This window comes from Temnothorax americanus, unplaced genomic scaffold (genome assembly GCF_048541705.1).
Source record: "Temnothorax americanus isolate GAGA-0224 unplaced genomic scaffold, ASM4854170v1 Scaffold1, whole genome shotgun sequence".
NCBI lineage: Eukaryota > Metazoa > Arthropoda > Insecta > Hymenoptera > Formicidae > Temnothorax > Temnothorax americanus.
Genome location: NW_027509230.1, coordinates 8,418,351 through 8,438,855, shown reverse-complemented (window position 1 = coordinate 8,438,855; position 20,505 = coordinate 8,418,351). Strand labels below are relative to the sequence as shown.

At 36.3% G+C, this 20,505-nt stretch overlaps 1 protein-coding gene across 1 annotated transcript; it reads right to left on the bottom strand.

Annotated features, from left to right (window-relative positions):
- Positions 1-48: 48 nt before the first annotated feature.
- Positions 49-18,609, bottom strand: Zip99c (Zinc transporter Zip99C). Its single transcript, XM_077421757.1, has 5 exons — positions 17,304-18,609; positions 4,824-4,934; positions 3,501-3,748; positions 2,824-3,418; positions 49-2,481 (listed from the first exon to the last, which is right to left on the bottom strand). The coding sequence occupies exons 1-5, from the start codon at positions 17,548-17,550 to the stop codon at positions 2,312-2,314; spliced, it is 1,371 nt and encodes a 456-aa protein (XP_077277883.1). The 5' UTR covers positions 17,551-18,609; the 3' UTR covers positions 49-2,311.
- Between the last annotated feature and the right edge of the window lie 1,896 nt (positions 18,610-20,505).

The window sequence follows — 20,505 nt, the reverse complement described above, 5'->3', positions numbered from 1 at the left end:
CCTGTAGCATATATATTTAATATAAAAGAAGTGAAATATGAACAATCGTAGAATAGTATATTTTATTTACAAATCATAGTATTAGAGATTACATAGATATGAACAGTTTTCATTTATATAACCATATAATACATGGAAAATATTTTTGTAAAAGATGTTAAATTTTAACCAGTTCCCCAAATAGGGTCTCTATATTTACAGGTGCAGAAAAGAGCACTCCTGTATCATGCACTCTGAATGAAGTAATACCTTGTTTTCACCTGTTAAGTACAAGGATTGCGTTATCTTGTGCAACTCATAAAGTATGAACATTGCGCATGATACACGAGGCTAAGAGAAAATTACAAGAGCTAAATTTCTTCTGGAAGTTGCATTCGTCTTTACAAATTGAAAATTTAACAAAGTTTACATCCCGTAGGTATATTTATCTAAATTTCATCTGATTTATATAGCTAGATATCTAACGAAATACGAAGCTCGATCTGGAAAAGATACACAGTAGTACCTTTCATAGATATTACTTGACGCGATACATTACTATTACTACGTTTACACAAGCGTTACTTCTGGAGTAACTTACGATATATCACTCGTTTACGCGGAGGAAATTATCGTAAGTTACTACAAAATCCCGTTTACGCGAAGGAATTATCGTAAGTTACTACAGAAGTAACGCTCGCGTATATGTCTTTTAATAAATTTTAATGAAAATATATTATCATCATACACAATTTTCTTTAATATCGATAAAGATGGAAATATATCAAAGAATTCTGCATACTTTAAATATTTCTTGGGGCTTTTTTTGGCCGTGAATATTTGCATTAAGATATAGAAGAATATATACTTCGTGAATATTTAAATGCCAATTAGTATAGGCGTAGATGAAAGGAACGTAATTAATTTCGCTTTATACAAATTTACTCATTGGGTCTTATGTGGTCAAAACGTAGTCTCCATGCGATTTTACAACAGGTTTTACTAAATATGTTAAAAAGGTCGCTATATCGAAACTCAGAATTTATAAAATTTGAGAGCAAGAAGAAAAAAGAATTTGTATGTTATTTTATCATAATTAAGTTGTAACGAATGGAAAGAAACTTATTTAGCTATTGTAATTTTCTCTTCGTAGTCTCATGTATAGCGTTATCACGTTATTAATGACAAAATAACTATTATGAACCTCCTGTTGTGCGTTCGTATATAATTTAAATGTACATAAATACAATTTCATCATAAGGCAATACTGATAACACCCAGCATGTCGCAGTATAACTGATAATCTTTCTAGTAGAAAAAGGCAATATCAGTTAAAAATTAAACCTATTGACATATATTGCACAACCCCGGATTTTACCAAGTTTGTACGCAACTTTTCGTTACTTAAATTTTTTAGTTTTTTTTATTGTAAATTGAAAACACAATTTAAATTTTTTTATCTAAATTGAAAAGTTGAATTTGGATGATTTAACTTTATACTTCATTGGTATTAAATTATTTATGAAATGCACATCCTTTTGTACTTTGTTAAAATAAATATTCACACCATAAAGGTAATGTTAAGAGAAATTCAAAGTGTGTGCATAAACCTCTAATATATATTTATATCATTATCAATCGATATTATAGTGAAAAATTGTCAATACTTTGAATTAAATTTTTAACTGATGTCAGATTGTCTTGTACTTAGAAAAAATTATTAGTTATGGAAAAATATTAATATTGTACTTAATGATTTTGCATATTTGCGTGTGCATATAAATTAAATGAGGTTTACAACAGCATTTCTCAAATCATCTTGTCATTATAACGCGAAAAGTAACTTAATTTTGATAAAATAATATACAAATTCTCTTTTTTTGCTCTCTCTCTTTCTCTCTCTCTCTCTCTCTCTCTCTCTCTATTTCTCTCTCATCCTTCTTCTCTCTCTCTACGTTATTCACTGAAAGACTGTGATAATCTCGGACTAATATTTCCATACTGAAAAATATTCTTAGTAGAAAATATTTTACAACTATTTAGTCCTTGTTACTTAATCTCGAAATGGGAATTGCACTAGCGAGGAAAGAGGAACAGGGACGATAAACGACTCTTTTATAATTTAACATAAATTATTTTCATATACTCAAAATAATGATGACAATAAAAAAAGATACCACATGTGCTCTTTCAATAAATAGTAGAGAGAAAAAGTATTGTATAACTTTATGGCAACTTCAGAATATTGTACTGATGCATATATCAAGACAACTGAAATTTACATTATAACATAACAAACTTCTCTGTATATCTTCAATGAAGTATATTTGACCTAAACATAGATTAACGCAGCCATGATGATGACTCCCAAAAGTAAAGCGCCAAGTTGTTTCAAAGATTCTTTTGTATTCGTTTCTTTCAACAGATCGGGCAGGATGGTCACTAAACCAATGTGTATGAATCCTCCTGCCGTCAATGGCAATATCCAATTGGTTCTTTCCTCTGAAAAAAAGTTAGATATAAATTCATAAATTCTATTCAACAAAATTCTAATATCTATATAATAGATATTAATAAGATTAGATTATTTATATAATATGCTATAAAAATATTTAGAAATTATTTTGTGCAAAAAAAAAAAAAAAAAAAAAAAAAGCAATAGATAAAATAAATAAATTATAAAAAAATTATAAAATAAATAACATTATAATGTCAATATCGATAAAATTGTTACAGCTAAGTTAATAAAAAATGCAACTATATTGTTATTAGATTTATCTTTCATTATTTCATTATCAAGTTTTCATAGACCGTTTTACGTTTCAAATTTTGAAAAATATTTACCTAAACCACCGGTAAAGGAGACGGCTGCCAGAGCACCAACGATCCCACCGCTAGCTGTGATTAACTGCGCCCGCGCAGCATCCCATCTGCTAAATCCGCTTCGCAATAGAATAGCAAAATCGCCAACCTCATGAGGTATTTCATGCACCAATATAGTGAACGTGCTGAGAACACCTACACGGAAGGAAATTAGGAACGAGCCACCCACAGATAAACCGTGAGTAAAATTGTCGAGGAAGTTCATCAAAAGATTCAGGTATCCGGGAAAGGATTTGGGATTGAAAAATTTGCGGAACAAGTCGGAGGTGAATTTTTTCGTCCTTGCAGTCAAACGATTAACAATATTGCTCGGTGAGCGTACGCATGGAGAGTCAACGCGTGAAATCGCCGATGTGAAGCCATTAGTCTTCGCAAGTTTTTTCAAGCAGCTCCTCGCCTCGTCGACCAGCGGGCATTCGTCATTAGGACACTCGCTTGCTAATGCAGATTTCATAATATCAGCATCTTTAAAACCGTTCTTTCGCATATCTTTGATACTGATCTTTGGGACTTGAGCAAACTCCATCTTAATGGATTGTTTTTTCAGAAATTGTACCTATTGCAAAACGCGTTCGATCATTAGACAATTATTATCGATTTTAAATAATATTATAGCATTAGATTTTTAATTACATTACCTCGGTCGTACTTTTCAGACACTTTTTTAGAAAACTGTTCTTCTCAGTGCACGTCATTGTGATACAATTATTATTATCCATCTCTTTTTCTTTATTTACATCTTTGATCGAAGTTTCATCAGTCTGCTGTTCTGCAATGATCGGAGCTTCCTCGTTTACAGCGGCGATGAGTTTCTCGACGATTACGAAGAACAGAAAGGCGGACAACACCCACAAGCCTGCGGGCGTAGACGCGTGATTATCTTTGGCTGTAAATAAAATGCATAAAAAAGGTAAGTCAAATAAAAATAAAATATTTTCAAATAAACTAATTTTATAATCATATTACTAAAGTATCATTTGTAATGTCACTAAATAAGACTGATCCATATTCACAGTCGCATAATGTATTGTTTTCTTTAACGAGTTTTTAATATTCATTAATTGTTATTTAGATTGTGTAATTTATTATTACGGTTTGACTATTCTTTCTACTGACATATAGCGACAAAGGCGCAAGAAATATAAGATGAAAGCTAGGAAATTTGCAATTCAAACCGAGCAATTTACACGGATATTACCAGTCGGCCGATCACTTCGAATATCTAACGCGGTTCGGTCGGAGAGACATTTAATTTACGTGGACGCAGCTGGCAATTCAAATCTGCAACTGACGCACAATAGAATTCGAAGCCGCCGCTTAAATCGTTCATAAAGCTCTCGGCGATGCTCTTCAAGACCGCACTAACCGCAGTCGTACTCCGTTAACGTGCAGGACGTTGCAAAGCGCATTCAGAACCTATATGTAATACGCGTACAATATCATATAGAACAAGGAATACCATCTGGTATAGATATTGTATAGATATATTGTATCATATTCGTTACATATTCTGTGTCGGATTTCGTCATACCAGAAATATCAAGCAAAGGTTCATCAATGTAGATAATCTAGGCTACTCGTTGTGTGGTTTTTTTTTTTTTTTTTACGTTTTCTCCTAACGCCGTTAGTTTTGCATGACGTACAAATACATCATGCAACCGTATTACTCGTTTAATTAGTTTAATGATTGCATGGAAAGAATGTAAATCTTATACGTGATAAAAATTGTTCTTTTTATACACGTGCGTGTGTAGATTTACTTCTACCCATTATTCTTCACAAAGTAATTCTATTCATTTGCGTTATTGTAATCAACTTTTTATATATATTTTTTTACGACAAGGTTAATCTTATCAATACGATACATGAAAATTTCCTTGTACGATAAGATAGATCCATTTAGTTACGTCACCGCGTATGTACAAGGAAGAAAGTTCTACATGAAAAACAAATGAAATTACCTCTTGTTTGAAATTCGCTCGCAAATGCTTCCGGCAGAAGATGTAGAAAAACATCGCCCAGCAATGCGCCCACGGCAAAGCTCAAAAGGATCTTCAAAGTACCACCGATTTCTGCAATGAAAAGGATAAAATTAATGCTCATTCCATTACGTGCGGATTAGACAGATAGAACAATTTAAATTGTAAATACGACTTTGAGATTGGATTAAAGAAAATCTTGAAACGCAGAGCTCGTATTTCGTCAACAAGGGAAAAGATATAAGAGCAAGGAGCAAAATGTGCGATATGAGAAAATGCAGTCGACGATGGAAACCATATAAATCCTGCAATCAATCGTTCACGTATATCGTTGCGGACGCGTATATGGTAGACGAAGATAAGTCTGAAGCGAATTCATGCGACAAAATGAAGTATACGGGCGTTTACGCTTCTTTGCGCGTAGGTCACGAAATATGTGCGCCCAATTGACTCGCTCTAATATTGCCTACGTACATTTATCTCATATTTAGATCGCATAAATGGAAGATTCGCAACGTTCAGGTTTCTTCTCGAAACAATTTCTCTATACGTCGATTTATACTCGCGGTGGAAATTGGTAAAAATTAACTTTCCTTCTCGGCTACTCAATATTTATTTAAATTGCATATATGTATATACACTTCGCAGAAAAAGAAGTATAAATAATTATAAATATCGCGATGTGTGTGTCAAGAAAGAAAGTTAATTAATGAAATTGCAACTGCAGTTAATAAAGACATGTTAATTACGGAATGCAGTTATAATAGTTAATAGTATATGTAGTAGTTAATATCTGCAGTTATCTATTTAGAGGGGGGGGAAGTATATACGGTGCATCATAAATTCTGAGGCATGCGCATCACGTTAAGCATACGCGACTAGCTCGTGTGATGACAAATAGAAAATTTATAATTCTGCGTATATAGTATATGACGTTCGACGCAATTGATAACCGCTAATAGACTACAGTATATATAGCATATCTGCTCTGCCGCAGCAACGGTATGCAGAGGAGGCCACCAGATGATAACGACGCGTGATGTCAACGCGTGATTCATGGGGAAAAAGAGAGGAAAAGGAATATAAATAATACGTGAGCGGGCCTTGATCTCATTTTGACACGACTATATACGATTGTATTCACCGTTCTTCTCTTGAACTCGTTTGTCGCAGGTCGCAGCTCGTCGGACTGTCGCGAAGAAAAATGCAAGATGTTTTAAACAATTTCTCTTCCTATTGTCATAGAATTCTAACGTACACGCTTGTATACTGCAATCGGGAACTATTCAACTTTATGAAACAATCACCAGTATAAACGAGCGTCGCAATTTGGTTGTCTTTATACGTTCATTTCTACTGATACTGATGGAGATCTTCAATCGGTTTAACTTACTTTCTGTCTTTCTAGTTCTATAAAAAACTAGAAAAGTAATAGAAATAGACATTAAAGATATAGAGTTTTGACTCGCTATATAACTTGCAATGAGAGATAAAGTCAATACGACGTCTCAATTTGAGAGATTTCCGATGATAGATTTATTTATATCCGTAATAAATATCCCATAGTGTTCCAACAATATTATTCCACAAACTTGCATATTATTTTCATTAACTGCACGTTGTTGTTAATGACAAGACTAGCTTATTCTTAGGAAATGATATTTCTGATATGTCAGCGTCAATTTAACCATACAGAATCGGATGAACGGAAAGAAATATAATCAGTTTCCGGGACACCAGCACATTGTTAGCCAGTTGTAAATTCGTGTGGTCGACTCATCGACAAACTTGTCCGATATCACGACCTACTCCTGATACAGACGTATTATTATTACACTATATCGGCATTAGGTTGCATCAGAAAAAAAAAATTCGATCGGTATAGTTAATATAACTGGAATGCCATGGAAAGAGAAACAAAATGTTGCTAGAAAGTAAATGTGCAACGTGCTGACGGCGCAGACAGATAAAATTGGACCTCGGATTGGACAATAAGGATATTTTTTTTCTCTCTCACGCAAATTCTACTTTCCATAAACAAGCGTTATTCTGTGAGGAATTCTATGAGCAATCCTTTCCTTTATTGCATTATTCTTTATTCCATTATAATATTATAAGTTATTATAATATGTAATATATATATCGTAATTTAATGTTTTCATTGAGTACATTTTTTGAAAAGTTTAATTTGTTAGAAACATGTGTGTGTGTGTGATAAAGATATATAAATTGAATATATATATATATATATATATATATATAAATCGAAAGGTTTTTAAATATTAAATTTTTACAAGTTTTTTTTTTTGAAGATTATAAGTGTGAAAAAGATCTGCGACGTATGTCGAGTTTTCATTCGAAATATGTGCGATCTGTTAATTCTCCAAAACGATCCACTCTTGTACAAGAGCTAGGCAAAAAACTGAAATTTTTCATAACCTGCGTGTAGGATCAAAGACTGATTTACTGAAATGAGCTTTGTGAGTTACGTCTTCTTCCCAAGGGGAAACATCGCTTGCATGAGCGCGAGGCATGCGTGTGTATCTCATTCGAAATTCTACCTATAAACGTGCATCGTGCATGTAACTGGCAATGTAACAATAGCAGACGCTTTATCTCTCGTATTTTGTTTTTAGTTTGAGCAATTGCTTGCGGATAAGCAAGTTTAGCACGTTTCTGCGTTAAAACGTTTAAATCATACAAGATTAAAAAAAAAATAGAACTGCACTCCTGTTGCGTAACACAGGAGGAGGTAAACCTGCACGATGTTACGCGGAACATCTCTCTGGAACGCGCTGCACGGTGTCACACGAGAATATCTTCATCAGCATCAGCATACGTTAGTCATAAAATGTGCGAGGTGAGATTTGGAAAATTCAATATACAAGTAATACATATTTAATGTATAAATAATAACTAGCAGAGAATATTACTCTGATGATTAAATAAATACTACAAAATCTAAAAAACAATTAGTAGTTTTCAAGAGAATTTACGTTCTAATTCAATTTAATTGTTCCGTTCAAGAAAACATGCCTTTACTTATGTCCTTTGTTATTGTATCTCGATGTGTACTTGAAAATTTATTGCGTCGGGCATTTTATATGTTGCAATAATCGCATTGCGAGAGTTAGCGTTTATTGACGCATTTCCTAGAAGCGTGTGTGCAATTAATTTATCTCTTTTGATATCGAGCTCTCGAATAGTGTGCTAAAACTGATTTTTCCTCTATTCGTTTTTCATGCAAAAATTACTAAATAATTAAAATTACGACGCTACTATAGATTTTAGGGACAATTTCATGTTTATATATTAAAAATGAGAAGAAAAAAAAAAGTTGGGAACGCTGTTAAAATGCGGCAAGATGCGCATAAAAAGAGATAATTGATGGGTACTTGTAATTTGAATAATGATACATGTCGCAAATTCGTAATAGATGTCGATGTCGAAACTGCTATTGGAATAATAATTCCACTGGGTAATAGAATTATACCAAGAATTATGGAGAATACGAAGAATAGCTGTAACTGAGTTTTTAAGGTACTAAAAAACCGCATAATGAAACCATTAATAGTTAACGGATTTATTTTATAAATGTAATAGGAAAATTTACATAATAATATCTATACGAATATTAAAACTTTTCGATTTAATTTCGGAATAAACTCATGTTTTTCTTTAATGAGTTGTTTTAAATGCCAGATTTGTCGACAATAAATTACAGGCTTTTCTCGCATTACATTAATGACATTTTAAATTTAATTTTTATAATATTCAAGAGAGTAAGGCAAATGTAACAAAACACAACAATTTTGCAATCAAACAAGGGAAGATGTCATAATTGTTAGACATAAATGCTCAAATTATCTTATAAATGTGTATCGTCAATCGAATTATTGCCATCTTCACAAGGCTCACATAAAATATTCACATTTTACGCGGTTATCACAGTATATATTACAATTATGTAAGATTATTTCTGATATATTAAAATAAATCATGCACGATCGTACATACTCGACATGCGCACATGTTTGCAGGTTTTTCCCCAGTATTACTCGAGTATCAGGCTTCCTGGCACACGTGACTGATAAATAAATGATTATCGTCCCACGGGACTGCACAATAGGCGTGTGCAGAGATTCCAACGTTCTCGAGAAGATGATAGCACGTCGAAAGATCGTGGCAGCGAATCGTAACAACAGTTTCCTCGAAGACTTCGAAAATACTAGATAAAACTACCGCGGTGGCAAAAATTCTGACAATTTTATCAGATGTTTCAAAAAAGTAACAAGCGCGGCGTATTGTGTGCGTCTTTTCTATATACAAATTTAATTTCTTTTTCATGAAGATATAATCCAACGCATTATTACTTTGACAATTAATTAGTACACTTTGGCAAGCTAAAAACCTGCAATTATGTAAAGATTAACGCAACGTGAGATTTCTAAATTATTTTTAGCCAAAATTCGTAGCGCGAAACATATTTCCATTGGTGAAACGATTAAAAGTTAAAGAATTATACAATATTACAAAAATATAGAATGAAATATTTATTATAAAGATAACATTAAATTTCTTTGAGAATGCTGTTTTGTTATTGATTATTTTATCTTGTATTTTTTATGACAATCTCGTAATGCGCGTTGCCAAGAATTCTGAAGTATATAGTACTCGTCGCATGATCTTGATTCGAGAATACAGATGTGACAATTGTATTATCGTTATACACGCGGTTAGAATAAGTCGCTATATTTTTCGTCTGTAGTTCGTGGAAGAATGATATCACGCAAAAATATTAATGTATTATTATAGTAAAATACATATTAGAGTAAATATGTATAAAGACAAGTGAAAGCAAGCGTGGGGGATAAAGCGTAATTAAAACGTATGTTAACGTAAATTACATACTATACAATAAATTACAAATTAAATGCACTTCTTTAATTTAATTATTCTGCATTGAAGAGAGGTCTAAACCTAAAACCGAAACGTATATGTTATTGTAATTTATTGTATAATATGTAATTTACGTTCGCTTCACCACCGGCGCTTGCTCTCACTTGCCTTTATATATGTATTTTACTAATTTGATTGTATATCTGGAGAGCTGGGTATCGTTGTTTTCGTATAGATTAATGTATATGTATATTAAATAATATGCAAATTAATAGAACACAGAACTACGCTCATCATTCCACTCTGCTAATTTGCATGAAATATAAAAAAATATTCAGTTACTGTTTTTATATTTTTATGTTGAGATAAATCGATTGGGTAGTCATAGAAAAAGTAAGGGAAAATAAGAAAATAAGTGAATTCGAAATACGTCTAGTACTTATAAAGAATTACGTCATAATTATATACAACTAATGATAAAAGAGTTTCATTATCTCTATATCGATGTTACCGATATAGATATCGTCAAATATGACAATCATATTTGATTGTAAATTGTAAAAACTGTGAGATTAGAGAATTAGTTAAAGTTAAGATCATCAAGTAGGGGAAAGAGGTAAAACTACCAAAAAAGATTTAATCGGTGATAAAGTTGAAAAAATAAATTTATTATATCAAAAGAGAGTTGATCGATTATTTCAGATTATTTTAGCGATGTAGAAATACGCGCATAACGTATGACCGCCGACGGCAATAAAACTATTAGACCGACACAAATGTTGGGAAGTATTTATCGATCAAAGTTCCAAAAGTAGTTTAACATGCAATATTGATAATGTAGATCGTAGATAACTTGATGAACAAAGTTCACGGTAAAATCTATTAATATGCAATAAGTTGGTGCGTTTAATGCATAAAAGATAAAATCTGTTCTGCAATTCTCATTGGCCTCATTTAATAGAAAAAATTATTATCGCAGGGAAATGTAAAGTAAAAAAAATATTTAACAGTTTAAAAGAAGATTTGTTTTTCTTTCCGTGAAATTACCATCTTATTTTCAGAATAATTGATTCGATATAATTGATAATGGGATGCTGATTTTATCTTCAATATTGGCACAAAAGATAATTCATATGGTATCAAGTGATAAATCTTGTTAATATCTTGTTAATACACATATAAATCTTCTTGTCATTTATTTTTTCTTTGGATTGATATCGCTCGGAAGATCTGTTAGATAAAAAACGAAAAAATTCAAGTGCGAGGTGATCAAGTGATTAAAGTTACTATTTTTATTTGAGAGTGACTTGAAAAAAAAAAACATGTCTTTTGAACGCGACACGGACTTTTCCACGGACTTTTAGCGATAAAAACTAAAATTGTCTGGCTTGAGATTAATGATTGCAATATATGTATACATAATATATTGCAAAAGTGATATATATGCCTTATAAAATTTGCTATAAATTTTATAAACGTAATTCCTTGATAAACTCGAAATAAATTTTAATTATATTTTAATAGACAGCCATGTTTTATTTCAATTTTTCAAAATGCTTAATTGCTTGTCTTGTTTAACACCTAATTTAAATTAAATTAAAAATTGATTAATTTTATTGGTAAAAAATCTTTAATCTTCAATACTATACATCATTCTTGTCCTGGACCAAATTAAATGGATTTAAACGTGCAAAAATGGATTTTAATTGTAAGTTCATTGAAATGTAGAATGTACGCTTTCAAATGCAAAGATAGATGCGAACTTCGCGAAATAGCTCGTAAAAGCAACGTGAAAAGGTCCGACGACGGTTCCGGATCGGCGCGCGAATATGAATCTTTGTCGCCGCGACACGCAATTTAATCGCCGATAGAAAAAGTCGGTGTCGTAATACGAGTTTTTGTGTTCGCGCATTGGGGGAACGAGTAAATTCTCGCAACTTTCTACATTTGTAATTGTGTACGAAACTTTGTACTATTAAAGTTTGGCTTGGCGATGTAACATTTACCGTTAATCTCGCTAATATAACTTGGAATCGCCGCATCGTTGATTCGGAAAATACGAGATAATATAGAGAAAGTTATGACACGCCGCTCCAACGTGGACATAACTGCGGTATTACTCGCAAAATGAATAAGAACAACGAGAATATATCTGAATTTGCGAGAGAAATGTCGAAGCGCGCGTCTAACTGCGAGATTCGTTAATTTCAGTTCCGTTTAGAAACATGTTCATCTAGCCAATTAAAACCGCTTGCTCTCGATAAATTCGCTGTTACACGTTGTACGATCAACTTGGGCGTCTCAGCGGAAATCCATCTATTCGCCTCGATTGTGAGAAAGGAACGAAAGAAACAATGTATCGTTTATCTTCGCGCAAGAAGATGCGGAGAGAGAGGGGGGAAAACCAACGGATGAGAAACGGACTTTCGCATCGCGTCGTATCGGCGTGATTCCGTACGAAAGTTAAATTAAAGTCGGCGATTGAGAACACGATCGAGAGACTCCAATTGTCGCCGCACGGTCACCATTATAGCAACCGCAAATTCGCCAAATGTTATCGGCGCGAATGGAATTTTGGCGAATACCTAATACCGTCAGGCGCGTTTCCGTGAATATAGATACTGGTTTTGTTCGAGGGAGGTGCGACGAGATTCGGCTCGATATCAAAGCTCGAAAATGTTGGCTTTGTGGTGCGTATCTAGCGTGCGTTCCTGCGTAGCTCGTATAGCTACGCGAACTGTTGGTAGCTTTGAGATATTTTTCGCTATTTTTCCAAAGGTATATCCGCGGCAGACGGTAACGCAAATATGTGCAGCTTCCTCTTTTTCTGTCCAGCTGCGACCATGCAAAACCATCATGCGCGACGGCTGTTTCTCGGGTTACGTTACGGACGGCTGTTTACGGATTACTTCAACCGACAGAAACTCTCCGAGAACGAATAGCTATTAGATCGTATACCAAAACGGTCCAAGTTTTCAAACAAGTATACAAGGTTTTTCGGACGTCGAATACGTTACACTTTGTAGTATATTACCGTGCGATTTATCAGACACTAAAACGAACGCGAAAACAAGTTATATTCTTCCCGTCTTCAAAAGAGCTGTTCGCAGAAAAATATTAAAATGCACAGTCCAACTGTTCTGTCGCTTTAAGCGACATCAATGTACTTAGCGTTTCTATGTAAACCAACTGCTTGTATAGCTTTGACGCATTTGTCGCTTTTCCAAAGGTACTCTGGGAGTTGTGTGTTAAAACAACGTGTTGCAAAATTTTTGTTTTCAGCTGTCGCAGGATGTCGCGACACTCATGTCGCACAATAAACATTGTATGATAATTCATCGGGCACAGAATTGACTTATCGATTTTATACCACGTACCAAGACTAATTTTATCGGGTCGGAGGAGAGTCGATGTCTTCCGCAATGTCATTGAACTGCGCAGCTGTCACTTATCAGAATAATAAAATACAAATGAAGCGCGTCATATATTCATCAAATTTCCCGTTATTTCGCAATCCTCGGTGGAAACGCTATATGCAGCGTCGATACCGTTGGCAGCGATCGTCCGACAACAAACTCTCCATTGCATTGCCTCGTGCGTAGTTAAATTTCAACACGTGGCGATACCGATCTGTTTTTAGGCAAGCGTGAATGCAGCTCTCTGTCGAGCGATATTTAATTGCGTACAGTAAAACGTAATTTTGTTGGGAAGCACGTATACATATAACAGACACATTTTTATGCTTTGCGCGCAGTGCTTTTCGTTTTAACAAATTAAATGGCTTCTGCAAACGTTTTGTAATCGAGCAGACGCTATTTCGGTTCGCGCGACTAAATTAATAAAACGCAATTAACTTATTTATCTTTCCATATCTATTGTCTGTTATTCTACCTTCCAGTCACAAAATAATTGCGGGCATATGATTATATAATAATCTCGCTCACTGTTAAGTATAAAATATGTATAGCCTTCGCTTCGCTATATGTAGTTATAACGTAAATTAGTGTGCTCGCGAAAAAAAACCGCATTTGAATGCGGTACTTATTACTTACACAGCGACATAATAAATATTGAAAAGGTGAAATTTCGAGTGAGTTTTATGTGAACAGCGTATTTCTTCATTTTTAATTGCCTTCTTTAAAAGGTCGTCGGTCGTCGATCGGCGCGGAAAGCTTCGACAAATAATCACCTCGGTCGTTCTTATCGTTAAGGAAAATGTATTACGTTTTTCGTTTTTATTACGACTAGAATAGTCATATTGGCTATAATAATTTCTGCAACGAGGAAGATAGAAATAAAAAGTCGAGTTCAACGACGGATATGTTACTTCGTTATATTCATTTCCCATGGAAAATATTGCTGATGGAGTTAAGCTCTTTATATGGAAATGCACGATGAGTACACAATAAAAACCAATTATCACGAAAAAAAAAACAAGAAAAATTTATTCCCTCTCGTTTTTATCGCGTCTGCTCTGTTGAGTTTCAATAATTGAGTAAATCGTCCTACTGCGGTTACCAGTTACAGTAGTAACGATAGCGAATTTTCAAAAACAAAGCTACGAGGACTTGATTATAAAAGCTATGTGCTTTGTTTGAAGCTGTCGTGTTATTTGTACCTGCGGTCATCAATGCATCAAGATGTTAACAATAGTATTTCAGTCACAATCAGTGTTGATTGTGTTGATTTAATAAGTGAAAATATTGGAGAACGCGGAAAACAATTGTACTAGAATTATAATTATACACCATTTACGATAATGGATGGTAATACATGCTGGAATCGAGCAGCAAATCTAAACTGTGGCTTCAAATTTCTAAAGAAAATACAACAGTGAAACATAAGAATATAAATCGGTCAAAGTCCTCAGATTAACTCCGATTTATCCTCCACGCGTATATAATTCGCAATAGAATAATGCGAAGCAATTTGAAAAACTCTGAATTTTGCGATTCCGGCCAAGTATGACTTATCGCGTGGCAATCTGACTTATATGTATGCGCCGACGAATCAAATTGCGACAATTTTCGTCAAGATTATCGTGCGTTATTCAGGAGAATCGTCTCATAATTACTAAATCCGGATTGCTCGGCAAAAACAAGAATGACATTGCTGAACACATGGTCAGTTTACGCGCCGCGACTATATGTAAATGAGCGATAGTCGCGACTGATAAGGCAACGATCGTTCATGCAGCGCATTGTATGATTTTTCAGTTTTATTATATGCAAAAAATAAATTAATGTGTATAATGGAGAATTCGTGAATTTATACGAATTTTGTATAAAATAATGAGTTTCATTCACGATATTTCTTTTGTGAAGAAAATAGTGGCGTCGGATATCACACAAGATTAGACCTGTGTACTTTGATACCGCGTCTCAATAGGGAGACGTACTAATCTACATCCTATAATACCTCATATTCGTTAACGACTACCATATTTTACATATACATTTACATCAACACTACCGGCCTGGTAATTATGCATATTAGAGGCGACCTCACAGGTTTCAATGGCCTTGATATATATTATCAAGGACACGATCCTGAGTACTTATTTTAAAAGGTTTTAGCCGTCGTTAATTAAAAAGTCATAAACAAAATAAGTCTTATAAATAGAATGTAATTTTTTGACCCCATATGTACGTTAAAAAGAAACGATTTTTTAAATTAATTTACATTTTACCGAGGCTCATATTTTTCTCTCTTTACACCCTCGAAGAGTTATTTACCTCGAATAATGCTTCGCCATTTGAAAATGAGTTGGGTCAGATTAGAGTTTTTTGGGAGAAAAAGGTGCAGAAAAAGGGGATCTGCCTGTGCATTCAATTTACTACGTTTCAATACGGATTCTTAATTAGTAGATTTATTCTTCACGTATTCGGATACATATTTGCCATAAATGATACTAAAAAAATAGTATCAATCTGTTCATGATAATCATAACGTCGATTGTGAAATTCAGCTGAATATCCCTGCTGAATAATGTTCTTTCTGAATTCTGAGAAATATTTGCACGAGTTTCACGTCAAGCGCGTTCAATAATGCTATGTCTGTTTACGTTCTTAGCAAGTTATTATTTGTGATAATCAGTATACTTTTGCTAAGACTGGCTTAGAGTGTACAACAACTACTCAAAAGAGCAACTACTTTGCCCTGCACAATATACATCAAGGCCATTGAAATCTATGAGGTCGCTTCTAGTATATATAGTATAATTATTTTAGGCCTGCGTGGCCTACTTTGATACCATATCTTAATAGGGAATGTAGTAGTACTACGTATCTACATTTGAATACCTTATACTCGTTAATGACTACCAGATTTTACACGCGATGTAGATTCGCTGCCGTATAGAATTTTCGACTTTCGATGGCTGCGTTCCGATATTCACTACCAGTACTGAAAATCTATAGTACACGTGACGTAAACTGTAGATTTTCAGTACTGACAGTGAATATCGAGACGTAGTCGATGAAATTCTAATCGTTCATTGACCAACGTCTTCATTTATTTCCCGTTCGATAAATTTTTTACACAGCGTACGAAACATTAGTTCCAAGTGGCGATACTTAAACATAAAAGTATCAAAGTATATTATCTTCGTAAAATTTTATAGTTTTGTCATCGATAATAAAATCGGAGTAACGGACTAAGATATATATGTAATTATTATATTAAAATGCAAAGCAAATAATTTGCAATTAAGATCATTGCAGAATATAAAACTGATTATTAAAACCGCGACTGACTATGGAAAAAAGTTTCACCATAAGCCCGAGGAAAGGCTCGATAATCACTTTTTATTTCATTATATACGAAGAATATGAAAGTAATTATTAAAATGGAAAAATGGAAAAATTAAAAAAGTTAAAAAAGTTATTCGACCGTGGTTAGAAAATTAAACTTGATATTCACCCCTCCGTTCCGTTGCATACATTCAAGACTAATAACAGTAATTGTCAGTGCAAAAAAATTAAAAAAATTTTACTCGGCCGTAGTCGGAGAGGAAATTGAACCTAATATTCACTTAATATTCACCCTTTCATTTCGTCGTATGTACACATCCAAGAATATAAAAGTAACTATTAAAACAGATGAAAAAATTTTACTCGGCTGTAGCCAGCGCAAATTAAGCTTATATATATATATATATATATATATATATATATATATATATATATTCACCTCTTCATTTCATTTTATAATAATTATTAAAAGTAATTATTAAAACGGAAAAAAAAAACAATTTTTCGACCACAGCCGGGAAACTAATCGTATAGGAAAAAAGTTATTAAAAAAGTTATTCGGCAAGTCGCGGGAGAGCCGAGAGAGAGGCGAGAACGAGATATATAGAGCTCGGAGATTAAATAAAGAAAAAATTCTCTCTCACGTTACGCGTCGCGTATTTTTGTAATACGTTGCATAAGGAGAGAGAGCGAGCGAGCGAGCGAGAGAGAGAGAGAGAGAGAGAGAGAGAGAGAGAGAGAGAGAGAGAGAGAGAGAGAGAGAGAGAGAGAGAGAGAGAGAGAGAGAGAGAGAGAGAGAGAGAACACTAACCGCCGGTTTTCAAGTCCACGCCGTCCTGGATGGGGATGAGCCACAGGGGGAAGATACCCGTGAGGCCGACCATGGTGCTGCCCAGCAGAGAGAATATCCACGGGTTGTACGAGAAGTAGCCCACGATCTCGTGCCAGGGCAGCCATTCGTCGGCACCGGCGAGGATGCCGTCGCAGGCCGGCAGGACGTAGCCCGCGTCCGTGCGGTTGTTACGGGTGCACGCGTACGACGACGCCGCGGCGGCCATGTTTGTTGTCGTCGCGCGACTCTCGTCGATGTCAAAGCGTTCTCTCAAAGATCCTCGACGTTCCCCGACGTCGGAATTCAGCTTCCCGGGAAGCGCGGACGTTGACGTCAATATATCTGGCTCTCCCTCCGGTCAAGGTTCACCTCTCGCGCGCGAAAACGCGCGCGTGGACGACGTCGAACTGACGACGGCCGGAGGACGATCGTCCGGCTCCCACCGGGAGATAACCTCCTCGCTCTCGCTCCGCCGCGCCACGCGGAAGACGATGTTATCGCCGCGACGTGATCGACGCCGTACGCGCGATCGACGTGAAATCGAAGTCCGGATCTCTCGCGGTCTCCGCGACGGCAAGTGGAAGGTGGAAGGACGCGGACGGCGCGTTCGTCAGTAGTCTCTAAGTTTGTGTGTTTTTTCTTTCCTTTACTTTTTCAGCGCGTGCCCTCGTCGTTCTCCACGATCTCTGGCTCCGGAGTCCACTCCGGATGCTGGATTCAGCCTGGATGGACCTCTCTCGTCGCGGTTGGATCGACAATCGACACCGAGAGAGACAACGACCGCCGAGCGACCGACTAGCCTACACTGAGGACTGAGCACGGACGCTTGGAATCAGGACGTCGCCGCTGCCTGCTGCCGCCTCGTTGACTCGTTCCGGCCGGTCGTTATTTCATGCCGCCGTGCCGATCCGCGGACAAAGGCATCACCGACGCCGTGGCGATTGAACGCGCGCGCGATCGCGATCTCGCGGAGACGCGCGTCGCGTCTCGCGTCCCTCCCCGCTTATCGCCCCAGGCGCGCTCGTCCGCACCGCACCGCTTTCTCGCTCTCCGCTTCCGCGCTCGATTAGCTCGCTTCTGCCTCTCGCACTCTTATCCGGGATTCACTGGCACTGGTGTATCACCGATGTCGCAGCGATGAGCGACCGACAACGAATAACGCGCGTTGCGCCGTAGAAGGCTCCTTTTATAGCCGTCGGCCACGTTTACCGCGAGCGGCCGCGAGCGAAAGCGAGAGGGAACGCGAGAGCGACGCGCGTTCGACGAGGATGACGTTCGGACTCCGGACAGCGGCGGCGACGGACGGCGGCGGGTGGGAAGCGAGAGGCGGTTCAGCGGGGCGACGAGGGTTAGTTCGTTTCGTGCTCCGCGCGAGCGGAGTAACGGAGAACGCGAAAGGGTCGAGAGAGAGAGAGAGAGAGAGAAAGAGAGAGAACGATGCGACCGCGTGGCGAAGAAAGGGAGAGGAGAGGAGAGCGCGCGGAAGGAGAGATCAGAGAATCGGCGAGGATGCGCACTGCGCAGTGGAGGATGCGAGTCGCGTTGTTCGAGGCTGACGGAGGCGCTGCTTTTCGAACGGAGATACGTTCGGTCTCTCCGTTGTCCTTCAGCGGATTGGCTCCTCAAACAAATCTATAATGCTTCGTCGAGATCCTTACAATTTTAGAAGTGGAAGACGAGGAAGCGATCGAGCTGTAGGTTCAAGGACCCGTTCGGCATCTTGCGCAACGCGTCGCGCGTGTCTGTATATAAGTACACTATACATCAGACTGGAGCGTTGCCCTCTTCGAGACGTCTTGTATGTCCCGATTTTGGATATTGTGCTGTCTGGGTAACATGTTTTCCTTATACAATTAAATATTATAATTTTTGGTTTTTTTTTGTTGTTGCAATCAATGTCATTATTTGTCGATAGGCTTATCCGAGGCTTAGCAATGACGGCCTTGACGGCAAACGTCTTCCTTCAGTTTGGACAGATATTAATTCTCCCGTGTCACCCTTTCGCGCGCGCGCGCGCGCTTCGTTTTCCTAAACTGCCCCAAAGGAACGAAAGCCGAGACGGGGCCGGGGGACCGAAACTGGATTACGTACGCGAGTGCTTTTGTGACGCCGGATCGATCTTGCGTCGCGTACAAGTCAAAGGAATCGGAATTGTATTTGCGAGACGTGAACGTTTCGACAGTAATTCGATACGCAACCGTGAGTTTGTCATTTGGAAAAGAAAATATAAATTGTAGCAAATATGGTGCGGGTATCGTTGCCGAATTTAATGTTAGGTATATTATGTCTTTTTAAAGATTATAAATCCAGTAACTAAAATACGAAGGACGGGAAACCGTGAACGCACACGTTAGAACGCTATCTAACGGGTGATCGTCAAAGTATTCGCTGTGGTGTACTCTTCCGAACATTGAGAGCGTGAAGCAGTTGTTTCACTCAATTCGTGTTGACAACAAAATATCTTTAGAAAAGTGGAATAGCGAAATACACATGCGATAATCGACGGCTTAATTTTAAGTAAATATTTGCCGAAACATGATTTTGTTCTTTTCTTTTCTTTAGCATCCCGTATTCGCTTATATTTAAGATTATTCTTGAATGCTATTTATACCGCTAATTGGCGAAATTCAAAAGTTATACTATAATTAAATCTCATTCGTGTTTCATGCATTTAAAGCCTTTATCGTTATATATCAACGTTATTTCAGATATGCACAATTTCGAATTAAATGTTTCAAAATATCTTAATCTCTTATTTTAATTAAGAAGAATTAATATCGCGCAATATTTCCGTTCAGAAAAGCACTTGAAATATGTCAGAAGCAGGCGATTAAAAATTGTCACCTTATCAGATTGTATGATGGAGCGATAGTTTTTATTAATTTGACGGATTATTTTTGTAAAAATTACTTAAGTAACGAATGTGCTGTTCGTAATAATATAGAATGTGTCATACGGTTTCAAATTTTCAAAATCTGTTTATAAATGTACAAGTTATCTGATATACTTTATTTGTCAAATCTCGACTCGTGATCAACGTTTGGTCGTTGCGACACAATTTTTGTCACGCAATAAAATTAAATCACGAGAAATAACTCGACCTGATATATCTGTAATATAATTATATGGTACATTTCTACGCATTAGTACGTTTTATTTTATTGCATTGACGCAAAGCGTT

What these genes read in the sequence shown, in the direction of transcription:
- Zip99c (XM_077421757.1), bottom strand. Translation starts at nt 17,550, where the DNA reads ATGGCCGCCGCGGCGTCGTCGTACGCGTGCACCCGTAACAACCGCACG. An exon ending in GTCTGAAAAGTACGACCGAG is followed by an intron (nt 3,419 to 3,500) that starts GTAATGTAATTA and finishes GTTTTGCAATAG; the next exon opens with GTACAATTTCTGAAAAAACA. An exon ending in CTCCTTTACCGGTGGTTTAG is followed by an intron (nt 2,482 to 2,823) that starts GTAAATATTTTT and finishes ACTTTTTTTCAG; the next exon opens with AGGAAAGAACCAATTGGATA.